We start from the raw sequence: 16,045 nt of genomic DNA, 5'->3' as shown, positions 1-16,045 counted from the left end.
ATCAACTTACTGGTATTTGTCATATATAAAAATGTCCCTTTTTTATCAAATACAACAATAATGAAATGTGATGGTCTATAAAACACGATATCTGTGATAAAGAAATATATATAGCTATTAAGCAAATTGAAAGGTTGTTTACTAGCATGAAAAAGTATCACCTGTACTATGTTAACGTGTAAAATGAGTTTGGTACAATCATTGGGGTATACAAAGAAGCCTACGAGGTGCACTACATTCTATGTCTAGCATCCAATGTAATTCTAGATAAAATAATTCAGAGCTTGCTGGCACGAAATGATGAATATGTTTTAAATTATATCGTTGTAAGATACACACTCCGATAGATTTCCCAACACCACTGTTAATGGCTCCCCATGAATTTCCACCTGCTTTCATGTCGATCAAATTCTCGAAAACATGTACCTATCTGATTAGAGCTCTCCTGTCAGTGAGGAGCTGATTTCCTGCTGTAGAGAAGAACCAAATATGATATGTTTCTGAAAACATGAATCTTTTTTACAGTGAGCTTATCACTGATAGTAAGAGGCAACATTACCTTTCCTATGTGAAAACATGGATCTGTACTATCATCATGTTAACAAGTCTCGTATTCTGTTTATCGCTTGATGAAACTGAGAGCTACACTTGTTTTGCATCATTAGACAGCAACGTCACATATTCCTAGCATTTTAGCAGTTTTATCAAATGAATCTATAACTTCAACACACAATAAATACATCAATGATCCCATGTTATTCAATGTGGATCTTTCAGCAACCTCCCAAAGATTTCCATCGGTAACCTCATAATGAAGTTTTTATTGGTAACATCCAAAAGAATTTTCAACGGTTACCTCCCAAAGAATTTTTTTCGATAACCTCCAAATAAATTTCCATCTGTAACCTCCGAATGAATTTTCTATTGTTAACTTCCCGATAATTTTATCGGTAACCTTCTACCAATGAAGTTTCTATAGGTAACTTCCCACCAATGAAGTTTTTATCGGTAACATCCCACTTATGAAGTTTCTATCAGTAGCCTCCCACCAATGAAGTTTCTATCGGTAACCTCCCAATGAAGTTTCTATCGGTAGCCTCCCAATGAAGTTTCTATCGGTAGCCTCCCAATGAGGTTTCTATCGGTAACCTCCCAATGAAGTTTCTATCGGTAACCTCCCAATGAAGTTTCTATCGGTAACCTCCCAATGAAGTTTCTATCGGTAACCTCCCAATGAAGTTTCTATCGGTAACCTCCCAATGAAGTTTCTATCGGTAACCTCCCAATGAAGTTTCTATCGGTAACCTCCCAATGAAGTTTCTATCGGTAGCCTCCCAATGAAGTTTCTATCAGTAACCTCCCAATGAAGTTTCTATCGTTAACCTCCCAATGAAGTTTCTATCGGTAACCTCCCAATGAAGTTTCTATCGGTAACCTCCCAATGAAGTTTCTATCGGTAACCTCCCAATGAAGTTTCTATCGTTAACCTCCCAATGAAGTTTCTATCGGTAACCTCCCACCAATGAAGTTTCTATCGGTAACCTCCCAATGAAGTTTCTATCGGTAACCTCCCAATGAAGTTTCTATCGGTAGCCTCCCAATGAAGTTTCTATCGGTAGCCTCCCACCAATGAAGTTTCTATCGGTAACCTCCCAATGAAGTTTCTATCGGTAGCCTCCCACCAATGAAGTTTCTATCGGTAACCTCCCAATGAAGTTTCTATCGGTAGCCTCCCAATGAAGTTTCTATCGGTAGCCTCCCAATGAAGTTTCTATCGGTAACCTCCCAATGAAGTTTCTATCGGTAACCTCCCAATGAAGTTTCTATCGGTAACCTCCCAATGAAGTTTCTATCGGTAACCTCCCAATGAAGTTTCTATCGGTAACCTCCCAATGAAGTTTCTATCGGTAACCTCCCAATGAAGTTTCTATCGGTAGCCTCCCAATGAAGTTTCTATCAGTAACCTCCCAATGAAGTTTCTATCGTTAACCTCCCAATGAAGTTTCTATCGGTAACCTCCCAATGAAGTTTCTATCGGTAACCTCCCAATGAAGTTTCTATCGGTAACCTCCCAATGAAGTTTCTATCGGTAACCTCCCAATGAAGTTTCTATCGGTAACCTCCCAATGAAGTTTCTATCGGTAACCTCCCAATGAAGTTTCTATCGGTAACCTCCCAATGAAGTTTCTATCGGTAACCTCCCAATGAAGTTTCTATCGGTAGCCTCCCAATGAAGTTTCTATCGGTAGCCTCCCAATGAAGTTTCTATCGGTAACCTCCCAATGAAGTTTCTATCGGTAGCCTCCCAATGAAGTTTCTATCGGTAGCCTCCCAATGAAGTTTCTATCGGTAACCTCCCAATGAAGTTTCTATCGGTAACCTCCCAATGAAGTTTCTATCGGTAACCTCCCAATGAAGTTTCTATCGGTAACCTCCCAATGAAGTTTCTATCGGTAACCTCCCAATGAAGTTTCTATCGGTAACCTCCCAATGAAGTTTCTATCGGTAACCTCCCAATGAAGTTTCTATCGGTAACCTCCCAATGAAGTTTCTATCGGTAACCTCCCAATGAAGTTTCTATCGGTAAGCCTCCCAATGAAGTTTCTATCGATAACCTCCCAATGAAGTTTCTATCGGTAACCTCCCAATGAAGTCTCTATCGGTAACCTCCCAATGAAGTTTCTATCGGTAACCTCCCAATGAAGTATCTAACGGTAACCTCCCAATGAAGTTTCTATCGGTAACCTCCCAATGAAGTTTCTATCGGTAACCTCCCAATGAAGTTTCTATCGGTAAGCCTCCCAATGAAGTTTCTATCGGTAACCTCCCACCAATGAAGTTTCTATCGGTAACCTCCCAATGAAGTTTCTATCGGTAGCCTCCCAATGAAGTTTCTATCGGTAACCTCCCAATGAAGTTTCTATCGGTAACCTCCCACCAATGAAGTTTCTATCGGTAACCTCCCAATGAAGTTTCTATCGGTAACCTCCCAATGAAGTTTCTATCGGTAACCTCCCAATGAAGTTTCTATCGGTAACCTACCAATGAAGTATCTAACGGTAACCTACCACCAACTAATTTTCTGTCTGTAACCTCCCAATAAATTTCTATTTGTAAAAATTTAATTTTCTTATATTTTATATCCAATACATGGTGGCAGGGTACTTGGTTCAGTGGTAAGATTTGATTCCCAGATCGGATATGAAAAGGTATGGGGACTCCTGCCCCACCACCTCGGTGTCCCCCAGTTTCTCCGGTTTCCTCCAACATTAAGACCCTGTGTTTCCATCCAAACAAAACAACAAATGTAATTGATAGAAGTTGATACAACTTATTTAGTGATTTTTGTAAAATAAGTAAAGTTCATGTATTTATTAAACGTTTCAGCAGATGATCTACATGATGAGGATGATGAGAAACACAATGGGGAGGGGATGGAGAAGGCCGGTCATATTCCTGTGGAGGGGGAGCCAGACTTCATAGAAACCAACTGTCATTGGGAAGGCTGTAACTGCGAGTATGAAACTCAGGATGAACTAGTCAAGGTAGTTATCATTATTTCAATTCAATCGGCCTGTATTTTGATTCAATTAGTCATGTTCAAATATATGCCAGAAATCTCCTTATTTAATATCAGATACAGATATTTCTGGGGTCATTTGTTCTAAATATATTCAAAAAGAAATTTTTATTTTTTCATTACAGCATATCAACATCGATCATATCCAAGCTAATAAAAAGTCATTTGTGTGCCGTTGGGTGGAGTGCACAAGAGAGTCCAAACCGTTCAAAGCTCAGTACATGTTGGTGGTACATATGCGCAGACATACAGGAGAAAAACCCCACAAGTGTACAGTAAGTACCACATAATGGTACTCATAATGGACATACCAGTGTACACTTAGTACCCTGTAATGGACACACATGCCCTTTTACTGCATAATTGTACACATTTCAGTGAAACATTTTAATTTTTTTATCAAGCACAGGCATCTGCATCTGGTTAGTATTAATAGAAAAAAAAAGAAAACATTAGCTCCTACTATATCAGCAAGGTGAAACACTTAATCAAAAGTGGGAGGTGGGCTTCAATTCACTTCGAATTTAAGTTTAATCCAACTGAAATATCAAATGCACACAATTTTCAGTAACGTATCTTGGTTTAGAATCCTTAAATAGCAATGCATGTTCTTCGTTGCTGTAATACAATGATTTAAAGATGAGAAAATTGACCAAAAGCTTTCATGATAGCCGACGATGCATCGTAACAGAAGTAGGCTGTATTTTAAAGCCTACTTCCACTCAACAGTTGATGCTTCGTCCGATCTTCATCTTCGAGTGTTACACCTTGTTGATATAGTAGGAGTAGGGGCTAATATTTGTTTTCTATCAATACTAACCTGATACAGACGCCTATGGATTAAGTATCTCTTATTGAATTAATCTTGAAGCCAGAAATGGATGATTTTCATTCTTTTGATATTTTTTTAGTGATTTTTATCTGTTAAAACTTTTTACTTTCTTCACAGTTTGAGGGATGCAATAAAGCTTATTCTCGGTTAGAAAACTTAAAGACACATCTACGGTCACACACGGGAGAAAAGCCATACATGTGTGAATACCCAGGTTGTACAAAAGCTTTCAGTAACGCCTCTGACCGTGCCAAGCATCAGAATCGTACTCACTCAAATGCTGTAAGTATTCCTTCTCCTGCAGAGATTCTAGACACAAATTCTTCTGCAAGATTTAAATTAGTATCTTAAAGCAAAGATTCAGAAATAGTAAACACCTCTAAATAATTGGTTGGATTAAGATGAAAAAAGGTTGTCAGAGCTTTGGACTAAGAGTTTTGTTTGATAAAGCAGGATTCTTACAGTATTTCTACTGTATTCATTTGATATTTATTTCTTTTTCTTTTCAAATGTTTATATAGACTGAAATATTTTGTGAAAATCTAAATGGTTTTCATTTTTCACCATCAGAAACCCTATGTGTGTAAAGCTATGGGATGTACAAAACGTTACACAGACCCCAGCTCTCTACGGAAACATGTGAAAACTGTTCATGGTCCAGACTTTTATGCAAACAAGAAACACAAAGGAGACAGCTGTAAACTGGAGAGAAACATGGAATCTGATCAGGTAAAGATCTGTTTATTTGTCTCATGGTACGAATATATTATCATAAAGATCTATTCTCTATTCTTATTGAAAAAGTGGTGTAAGGGAGATAACTCTAAATATATTTTTCTTATGTAGGATCAAGACAAAAAGGATGACAGCAGCACAAAGAAGATGGAGGAGTGTCTGACTGTCACACCACTTCACGCTGCCATGTCTGGAGAGAGGAGGCGATCACAGGTGAGAATAGGTGGGGTGGGGGAGAGGAGGCGATCACAGGTGAGAATAGGTGGGGTGGGGGACAGGAGGCGATCACAGGTGAGAATAGGTGGTGTGGAGGAGAGGAGGCGATCACAGGTGAGAATAGGTGGGGTGGGGGACAGGAGGCGATCACAGGTGAGAATAGGTGGGGTGGGGAAGAGGAGGCGATCACAGGTGAGAATAGGTGGGGTGGGGAAGAGGAGGCGATCACAGGTGAGAATAGGTGGGGTGGGGAAGAGGAGGCGATCACAGGTGAGAATAGGTGGGGTGGGGAAGAGGAGGCGATCACAGGTGAGAATAGGTGGTGTGGAGGAGAGGAGGCGATCACAGGTGAGAATAGGTGGGGTGGGGGACAGGAGGCGATCACAGGTGAGAATAGGTGGGGTGGGGAAGAGGAGGCGATCACAGGTGAGAATAGGTGGTGTGGAGGAGAGGAGGCGATCACAGGTGAGAATAGGTGGGGTGGGGAAGAGGAGGCGATCACAGGTGAGAATAGGTGGGGTGGGGAAGAGGAGGCGATCACAGGTGAGAATAGGTGGGGTTGGGGAAGAAGATGTGATCAATGTGAGAATATGTGGGGTGGGGAAGAGGAGGCGATCACAGGTGAGAATAGGTGGGGTGGGGAAGAGGAGGCGATCACATGTGAGAATATGTGGGGTGGGGAAGAAGATGTGATCAATGTGAGAATAGGTGGGGTGGGGAAGAGGAGACGATCACAGGTGAGAATAGGTGGGGTGGGGAAGAGGAGGCGATCACATGTGAGAATATGTGGGGTGGGGAAGAAGATGTGATCAATGTGAGAATATGTGGGGTGGGGAAGAGGAGGCGATCACAGGTGAGAATAGGTCGGGTGGGGAATAGGAGGCGATCACAGGTGAGAATAGGTCGGGTGGGGAATAGGAGGCGATCACAGGTGAGAATAGGTGGGGTGGGGAATAGGAGGCGATCACAGGTGAGAATAGGTGGGGTGGGGAATAGGAGGCGATCACAGGTGAGAATAGGTGGGGTGGGGAAGAGGAGGCGATCACAGGTGAGAATAGGTGGGGTGGGGAAGAGGAGGCGATCACAGGTGAGAATAGGTGGGGTGGGGAATAGGAGGTGAGAGATCATAGTTGACAATTTATTGGTTGAAGCTAAAGGGGAGATTACAGGTAAAAACGTACAAGGTTTATAAAGTTATCAATGTAACTGTATTTGATAGTGATATTTAGGGTTTACTTTGAGATAAGAAATTCTGTAAAATGTATTTCTGTTGACAGGACAATGTTGGTAACGCTTTATCCCAGCAGCAGCCTTCACCCCAGAGTAGTCCCGAGGTGAATGTTACTAACTCCATACAGCCGGAGATAATAGAGGAACATGTGGGGTCTGGAACTCAGGTTACTCTGGAGGAGGAGGTGGATATCCCTGAACCTGAGGAGGCTGATGTAGGTTTACAGTATATACCATATACTCACTTTCTATTGTTCTGTGCCTTTTGTTCTCTTAGGCCATCTTTAAAAATATCTTGGTTTGCTGTAACCCAACCAGGGAGTTTTACATATGGGTAGGTAGGTAGTGCTGAACTTTTTTTTTATACAGCTCGGAAAACAGATTTTCAACCTTCAATACAAAAAAAAACCTGAATATAAACTGTTCAGAAATCATTATTTATTTTGCGATCTTAAACAAAAGAAACACACACCAAGCTAATTTGGGTTTTGGGTTATTTTCAAACTTGCAAAGCAACTTCCAAACATAAATATCCGAAATGGTCAAGTCATTCAAAAAAAAAAAACATTTTATTTTTCACAATGAAATTTTCTGAGTAGGCACATTTTTTCTTCGTCGGCAGGTTACGCCAAACCGATTAAATTTTTATTTTGGCCTTATATTCTATATTGAGAATCTGGTCTTTGAAATTCTGTCTGCTTTTGCCTCAGATACTGTATATTGAGACGTGTGTTTACAGGTGCCCGGTGGTGGGACGGGGACAGTGATAGCCCGAAACAACCGTCTCAATGTGATCCACCAGAACCGTATCAAAGGGAAAATGGTGGGGAAAAACAATTCTACGTTACCTCAGCTTCCAGGTAATGGCAGTAAGTACCCTGTTGTCACTGCTATGTCATCTCTGTTGGGTATCCAAATGGAAATATATCATCTCTAGTCTGCCCAGCAGTAAAAATCAGTACCAACATTCAGGGGAGGTATTTTAGTGAAGGACATCTTAGGAGGATTCATGCATTCCCTTGATAATGTCATAGAAATTAGTTGTATCTTAATTATTTAAATTATTAGTCAGATTATTTTTTACCACAGAAGTTTATATAATGCTATAAAAAAGTATTTTGTCCTAGTTGATTGTATTTACATGTATTTGAATGTAATTTTAATTTTGATTAATTATTATAATATTTTCCCCCCAGATAATCGTATAAACAGTCAGACATCTCTGACGGATCTGTCCAACAAGACCTCACAAGTCAAAAATCCTCAACTCAAAAGAATTATGGATCTCAATGGTGGGTATAACAAAAAATTCTTATAACCTTCCTGTTTATTTTAATATTCTTAATTTCAAAGGTCATCTCTAAAGTAAAATTTGTTTTAAATGTTTGTGATTCATTCACTCCATTTAGTGACCTTTTCACATAATTACTGGAGCCTGACATCACAGTCATTTCCATCAATAATATCTATAGCAAGATTACTGTTATATCATTGAGTTTAAAGTGTACACTGAATCCAGAATACATCAAATATATTCCTTGACTGAATAAATTAGGAGCCAGTATTTGCTGAGATCATCACAATTAAATGCTTGTTACAAATTTGCAGACATTTTAATGAAAAACATAACACATGAAGAATTCTGCCATAGTTGATGTATAAAATTCAAAGTTTGAATTGTTTTCTTTGACACTGTTTCTGTTTGTTAAAGGTCATGGAGACAAGCCGTTGCCTGGTTACCTGGGAGGAAGTCGTCGTGACAGCAATACTAGTACAATCAGCTCCTATCTCAGTAGTATGAGGTCTGAGGCCAGTCCGTGTTTTCCTTTCGGCAGCAAATTCTCAAGTCGGCGATCTAGTGAAGCATCCCAGTTCAGTGAACGTCTCAGCATTACAAACTCTCCTTATGAGTATGATATTACAGGGAATATGCCACACCATGGCCCACATTGTGGTTCTAGTCGACGGTCCAGCGAGGCCAGTAACATCAGTAATGTAGCTGCACAGCTGCAGAAAGCACATCTTGGAAGCAACCCCAGCCTCATAGTTCAGTCCCAAGCCATGCCACTACGTAGTCCCTCAAGTAAATATTCCAGCGAGCGTCTGGCTCGTTTCTTAGCTGCTCGTAACGAACTGGATGGTGCGCGAACGAGTACTCCATGTCGCACTCCACTACCTCACGAAATCCCCAACAGGGATGTGCGCAGGTATAGTGATCCCGTACGAACACTAGACCCCAACTTCAGTGTGCTAAAAAGACTACAAAGGTTCCACAGCCTAAATATGATGAAACCCCTTCCTGTTCCTCAGTCCATGAAAAGTCTGCTAAGTAAGACTGGATCTAACAATACGTTCCATTCATCAAGGAGTAGTATTATGACAGATCATAGTCTTGCAGAAAACGAGGAATGGTCACCTGGTGGGCAAAATGACGGAAGTATGGACACTGACATTGAGGCAGCACTTATGGAGAAAATGTTGGAGGACAATGAGGATATGATTATTCCTGATGATATGAGGAGATTCTTAAACGAAAGATACGGAAATCTGTTAGGAGTAGATTCTGTGGTACCTGAAAATGATGAACAGCCTATGACAAGGGGCAACAATGTTCCAAGTTCAAATCAAGATGTTGGGTCAATGGACTCATACTCCAATCAACCTACACCCATGCCAGATAATCTGAATGACATGCAGCACTCTCCTGGTTACTATGGTAACCAAGGAGGGATGAACCAATCACAGCAACCAGGCATGACATTCAATAATGGAGGGAGCACACAACAATTCAATCAGGGACAAATGTGTAGTGGTAGTTCAATGCCACAAAACATGCAGCAACCAGTGCCACCCAGTATGGGTCAAGGTGGCATGCCCAATCAGCAGGGGCTGCCACCAAATATGCAGGTGAATCAGATGTGGCCTCAAGGTGGTCCACCTAATTATAACATGCCACAAGGGATGCAAGGTAACAACCCTTCACAGTTACCTCAGGGACAAAGTGGCAACATGATGCCACAAAACATGCCACCACCACCACATACAAGTGGCAACATGATGCACCCACCTGTGAGTGGTGGCATGCAACCACCATCAAAGGGTGGGCAGATGATGCAATCTCACCAAGCCCAGACAGGAATGTCAATGATGGGTAATCACATGCCACATCCTCCTAGCAACCAGCAGATGCCACAGGGTGTGCCAATGCCACCACAACAACGTATGAACCAATCAAATATGGGATCTATACCAAATATGCAGCAGGGTAATCGAATAATGAACAACATGAATGGTGGCAACATGAACCAATGGCAGATGATGGGTAATAATGGACAGGGTGACATGAACTCTATGCCTCAGGGACGGATGCCACAAGGGCCAATGCCACAAGGGCCGATGCCACAAGGGCCGATGCCGCAAGGGCCGATGCCACAGCAGCAGTACATGCCTCATCCACCCAACATGAACAAACAGCAAAGCATGCAGTCCAACATGTCTCCGAACATGCAACAGTCCAACATGTCTCCGAACATGCCACAGTCCAACATGTCTCCGAACATGCAGCCAATGCCACCCAACCTGCAGCATGTGCCACGGCCACCACCATCTAGTAAGCAGGAGCGCGACAGTCCGCAAGTTCAAGTTCCTCATATCAGTACATCACAAATACCATCTAAAAACAAGGCAGCCAGTCGTAATCAAATGATCATGCGTCAACATCAACAACAAATGATGGTCAATCATAACACATATAATAACAACAATCAGATGTACCCAGCCCCAGGCAACATGGTAGAGGGGTATGGGGGCAACATGTACAACAACATGGGTCAAAGTAACATGAATGTGCCTATGTACCCCCAACAGAACATGAACATGGCCCCCCATCCCCCACCAGGACCCCCACACAAGCCTGGGGGTCCACAACCCCCTCCGATGTCCCAACAGCAGCACAATCAGCAACTGAAACCAAACATTTATCAACAACAAAACCAGCCACCCCCGACATCCGGGGCTACTTACCCCAACCCCCTCGAAATGTCCCCAGGGTGCAATCAAGTTACCAGCTCAACAGATCGAAAGGAAATCACAGCTCCACCCATCGAAGAATTCATGGAGAACATTAATTCCATATCCTCAGAAAACCTCCTGGATAATATCAGTTCCATATCCACGGAGAACATAAACAATAACATGTACACTGGTGGAAATCAGCGGTCAGCATCGCAGACATCATCACGCTATAATCCGCAGTCACTGCCCGCCAATAACATGGTAGTGAACGATATGAGTTCAGTGTTAACACAGTTAGCAGAGGAAAATAAATTCCTAAGTATGCGTCATTGATAATAATTATGGAATAATTTGTGTGAAAGAGGATTCATTCTTTTTTTTCCAAAGACTAATTAGATATAGCTAAAATTACTGTAGCTGTGTCGACATCACTTCATATCTTCTTTAATACAAAAAACCGTGAACTTGGAGAATGTTATATATTTCCTCCTGAGGTTTCAATATTTGATTGTTCATTTTTTATCTCATTACAATTGTGCATGGACTAGTGAATTTAACAGTTGTGGAGGATTTCTGTGAATTCAAGGACGAATGAAAAAGAATGATTGATAGGTGAATGAATTGGTGAATATATATATATATTATGTGAATTGAGAAACTGTAAAGTGCTAAAACTCATGCATGTATATTCTCATATTACTTACCAGAAGTGAGGACATTTTTATCATCTGTGAAGTTATTATGTGTCAGGTATAAACAGGTTTTGTTTATACTCTGGAGGAGAAAATAATCTCAGTTGTTTTGCTCAGTGCTAGCATCGTGATTTGTATGTTAACAGTGACATAATGTACAGTGACTTATATTTGTTAATGAAGTATTATATAACTCTTGTGTATTGTTTTTGTTGGTTAAAATGAAAAAAAAAATATTATCAAATTTTTAAACAAGACATGTCTGAATGAAGTAATTACCTAGCCTGAAAGGAAAAACATTAATTAAGAAGAAAGCGGGATTGGTAGTTATAAACATACCCCAACACTTTTATCTGTTAATGTTAAAGTGATTACGACATTTTGAGTAGAGACAGTATTTTTATCTTTTAATATAGACATCTTAAGATTCTAGAATAATTATAGTATAATTGTGGGCTATTAAAACAGAACATGTTGCTTTATTTTTTATAAACGTAGGAACCTTTGGAGACAATGTCAATCTTGTGAGAATTAATAGAGGATGAACGTTTGTAGACATGACTTTTCTGATTTAACGATGATCTCCGTTACAGATCCCATATTCGTATCTGTTAAATTGTGGTTTCTTCCTCATTTATTGTGCCATTTACAAATTTGTATAAATTGTTTTTTGTACGTAACATCATTATGAAATACTCTTACTCCTAAATATGAACTTTTATTTAGAAACCTTCAGAGATTAGCAATATCACAAGACTGAATTAAGGATACAAGCTACCTAGTATTATGCATTTTCTGCTCCATAAGAGTTCTAGCTGTTCACCTTGATGAGAGATGATCAGTCTATATAAACTAGATAGATTTACAGGTTGATGAGTCGTGACACCTGTTTTTTTCTGAATCCATAAGAAAGGGGAGACTACTCGTACACAAACCAGATACAAGACGTGTAATGAGTATTGCAGTCTAATCAAAGTCGATAGTATTGATGAAATATATAATAGCTCTGGTATTATTGGTGCTTTACATATATTTTTTTCGTATATTTTACTTAGTTCCCATCTAATGTGCCTTATTTAAGCAATATACAAAATGTGCTATTCTGGATTGTGTTTCAAAACAAAATTAAATGGAAATGTTATCATAATTTTATTTTTTGTCACATTTTTACAATATGCCTTAGGCATCATGAAAGTGCTATTCTTCTGTTATAAATGGAAGTGATAGTTTCTCCAGGGATCTATAATACTTTATAAATCCCCAATTCCTCCAGATGAGAGGGAAAACATATTTGAGTTGGTGCACAACACAATTAGCAATAGGATGAGATTTTATTGAAGAAACGAGAATTAATTTTTACTGTTTTATTTTGATCATTAAATTCTCTGAGATTGTTATTGATGTTCAGTGTTTTTACTGAACATTCTAATACTCCGTTTAGCTAGAGAAATACAAATGTATGCCTTTTTAGAGTTTTTTCCCTTTGACCAATAATCATTACAGAGGAATTTTTTGACCTCGCAACATTACTCAATGGTATTTTTTGACAGAAAGTTGTCATTCATTCAGTTTTATCTTATTTTTCTTATTTGACTGACTTTTATGAGGGTATTTTTTATGTTTAGAAATTTTATTAGTAATAATGTTTATGAAATGTGGAAATGTGTAGCCCTAGAACCTACAGGCTTCATGAAAATTTACTGTTAATTTAGCACTTGAATTTCATGAGGTGAAATATTCTAAAATATTGCAGCTAATCGTTGTATGTTTACACAATGCAGAGAAAAACATTTCTGATATTACCCCTAAACTGTTGTTGGTGTAAACTGCAATGCAGTGCATGTTCTTTGCATGATTTCAGTTTCCTTATGGACTGGCTGTAGCTGCCAAGCCATAGGAAATATTAATGGTAACAATGCTCTTAAGCAGTGAAGGCAGCCTCCGTAAAGTTTGACAAGTGTATCTATAGAACTTGTAATGATAACCAATATTACAGCCTAATCAAGTAAGAAATAAAATTTCACTCATGTTTCTTTTTTTCTTTTTTTTAGGAGAAACCATGTTTTATGTGTACTGTAGAATACTTGTCATATTTTTATTTTCACTGAATAAGAATTATAAACTAATATTTTAGAATATATTGTTCATCTTCAACTGCATGTCCATTGTAAATATAAAAAGATTTCCATCCTACATGTGAGCTACTGTTACGTATCCGTCCACATTTCCAGCCTTTCAGACATTGGACTATTTTAGTGTTTAGACATATACTGTTTCATTTTAAAATGATTTTAAATTCAAAACCTACTTTCTTCCTTTGTTTTATCTCGTTTTTTTGTTCCTCTCCAGCACATTCTTTCGATCTAATGGACATGTTTTAATGGAAGTCTCTGAAGTAACTTACATATCAGACCAGGTATAATAAGACATTGTGGCCAGTGTAGTACTCGGATAATAAAAGTCATTTATCTACCTGGGTAAAATTTTTCAAATCATTGTCGGACAAGTAGTCACAGTTATGGAAGTCATACGTTTGTGACATAACTGTGGGAGATCAGTACCCATAAATGTTTTGTCACTTTACGAAATGGAATTAGATATTCATTGTACAGTTTTTTCCTCAAAGAAGCCCCACCCATAGTGTAAAAGTTTAGTACCATATTTATCCTCAAACAAGCCTCCGCCTAGTGTAAAAGTTAAGTGTTAAATTTTGGGGAGAGCTTATTTTTTTGTAAATCGTTTTTAGCTTACTACATGTATTCAAAAAATTTTCAAAAATTGCTGACTGAAGGGGGCTTATTTGTGGATAAATTTAGCATTTAGGAGGCCTAGAGAAAGCCATGCACATTTGGGATTTCACTGAATTTTCGTTAAGAAAATACTTGATTTTGCAGATACAATTTCAATAATTATTTTTTGATATGGATCTCTGAGAATGTTCATACAGGTATCATAATAGCCTTTCAAACATCAAATCGTTCTGTCAGTGACAGTTTATTTTGGAGTTCTGACATCAATATGGTCATTCATTGCTATTAAACATTGTGTGGTTATCAAAGGTAATCAATGTACTAAGAGTACTTACAAAATAAACTAAAAAAAAAACAAAAAACCCACTGATTTTTCTGTCAGTTCAACAATGTCTTTCCCATATCTACTTTTGATGTTATAAGGTAAACATGCTAACCAGACCGTAATGTCATATCCAACACCACTGCCTTTAGACATTCTGACAGATGTCGGGTAACATTGTGTTGGGGCTAGAGGAAACTCTACAATGTCATTTGTCTTCAAATTGGACAATAAGATCTTGTCTGGAAACTGGAAATAAGGAGTACTGTATAAGTCTGTAAGTGTATGTATAGTGTAGTATTTATCCTGTATTTGTTTGTGCCCTTTGTTCAAAGGTGCTTCCTACCCTGGGTTAACAAGAAATGGGGTTCAGTATGGTGCGGTTGCTATAGCAACTGCCTCTAGGGGAGATAACTACAATTGATATGTAATAGGTAGCACATCACTAAATGTGATAGTAGAGCATGCCAGTGTTGAATTATTTCATCATTTAATGATACTTCAAAAGAAACATTTGATGTTGTTTTTTTTTACATTTTCACTACATATGTACAATGACAGTTTATGTAACAATTATAAGTTGATGAAATTGATTTATTTCTTAGTTGAGAAAAACATTAAGTATCAAAGTAGCTATACTGTTAAAGAAAGTAGAAACCAATTTATTGGTGTGCTACCTAAGTGTGATGTCCTAGACAGATATAGCTTGCCCTTTGCAAATCTATGCAAATTAGAAGAGCTATGCAAGTAGGCTTTGTGATTCATACGTACTTAACCAACATTTACTCATATCTACACATTATTTCATATCTACTATATGTTATATTTTGCAAAGACAAACATATTTTTGTACCACATAATGTTCTGGTACCAAGTACATCATAGAAATGAATAACATTGTTTTAGGTGTCATAAAAATGTAAATATATTATGTGCAACCAACAACAGGCATGTCTTATTGTTATTTATTAGAAAATACCTACCAGACATTGAGGAACAGTTGGGTGGCTTAACTCCAACTTAGTCAGTGAAAAAGGGAGCCACAAACACTTCACAATTAAAACATGTCATGGAATAGGTATTCAACCGTTACGTACATAGTCCTGATACTTATAACAGACTCTGGAGTAGTGAACCAACTCCCAATACTTAGAACAAACCCTGGAGTAGTGAACCAACTGTGACATGTAAACTCCTGATACTTAGAACTGACTCTGGAGTAGTGAACCAACTGTGACATGTAAACTCCTGATACTTAGACCAGACTGTGAAATAGTGAACCAACTGTGACATGTAAACTCCCGATACTTAGAACAGACTCTGGAGTAGTGAACCAACTGTGACATGTAAACTCCTGATACTTAGAACAGACTCTGAAATAGTGAACCAACTGTGACATGTAAACTCCCGATACTTAGAACAGACTCTGGAGTAGTGAACCAACTGTGACATGTAAACTCCTGATACTTAGAACAGACTCTGAAATAGTGAACCAACTGTGACATGTAAACTCCTGATACTTAGAACAGACTCTGGAGTAGTGAACCAACTGTGACATGTAAACTCCTGATACTTAGAACAGACTCTGAAATAGTGAACCAACTGTGACATGTAAACTCCCGATACTTAGAACAGACTCTGGAGTAGTGAACCAACTGTGACATGTAAACTCCC

The 16,045-nt window shown here is 38.9% G+C and overlaps 1 protein-coding gene across 6 annotated transcripts in view; it reads left to right on the top strand.

The window, feature by feature from the left end:
• The window catches only part of LOC117321534 (zinc finger protein GLI3-like), a 137,808-nt gene extending 122,490 nt beyond the window's left edge, over nt 1-15,318 (top strand). For 4 of the 6 annotated variants that reach the window (XM_033875972.1, XM_033875976.1, XM_033875971.1 and 1 more), the window contains exons 10-18: nt 3,388-3,545; nt 3,706-3,855; nt 4,530-4,694; nt 4,983-5,141; nt 5,259-5,360; nt 6,641-6,808; nt 7,333-7,462; nt 7,790-7,885; nt 8,305-15,318. In XM_033875972.1, the coding sequence (XP_033731863.1) occupies nt 3,388-3,545; nt 3,706-3,855; nt 4,530-4,694; nt 4,983-5,141; nt 5,259-5,360; nt 6,641-6,808; nt 7,333-7,462; nt 7,790-7,885; nt 8,305-10,940 (3,764 nt within the window). In that variant the 3' untranslated portion in view covers nt 10,941-15,318. The remainder of the gene's footprint in view (nt 1-3,387; nt 3,546-3,705; nt 3,856-4,529; nt 4,695-4,982; nt 5,142-5,258; nt 5,361-6,640; nt 6,809-7,332; nt 7,463-7,789; nt 7,886-8,304) is intronic. The other 2 variants (XM_033875977.1, XM_033875975.1) reach the window with 2 other exon arrangements.
• Nucleotides 15,319-16,045: the final 727 nt, after the last annotated feature.

The sequence above is a fragment of the Pecten maximus genome, chromosome 2 (genome assembly GCF_902652985.1).
Source record: "Pecten maximus chromosome 2, xPecMax1.1, whole genome shotgun sequence".
NCBI lineage: Eukaryota > Metazoa > Mollusca > Bivalvia > Pectinida > Pectinidae > Pecten > Pecten maximus.
The sequence above is the reverse complement of the archived record's forward strand: the minus strand, read 5'-3'. Positions and strand labels throughout refer to the sequence as shown.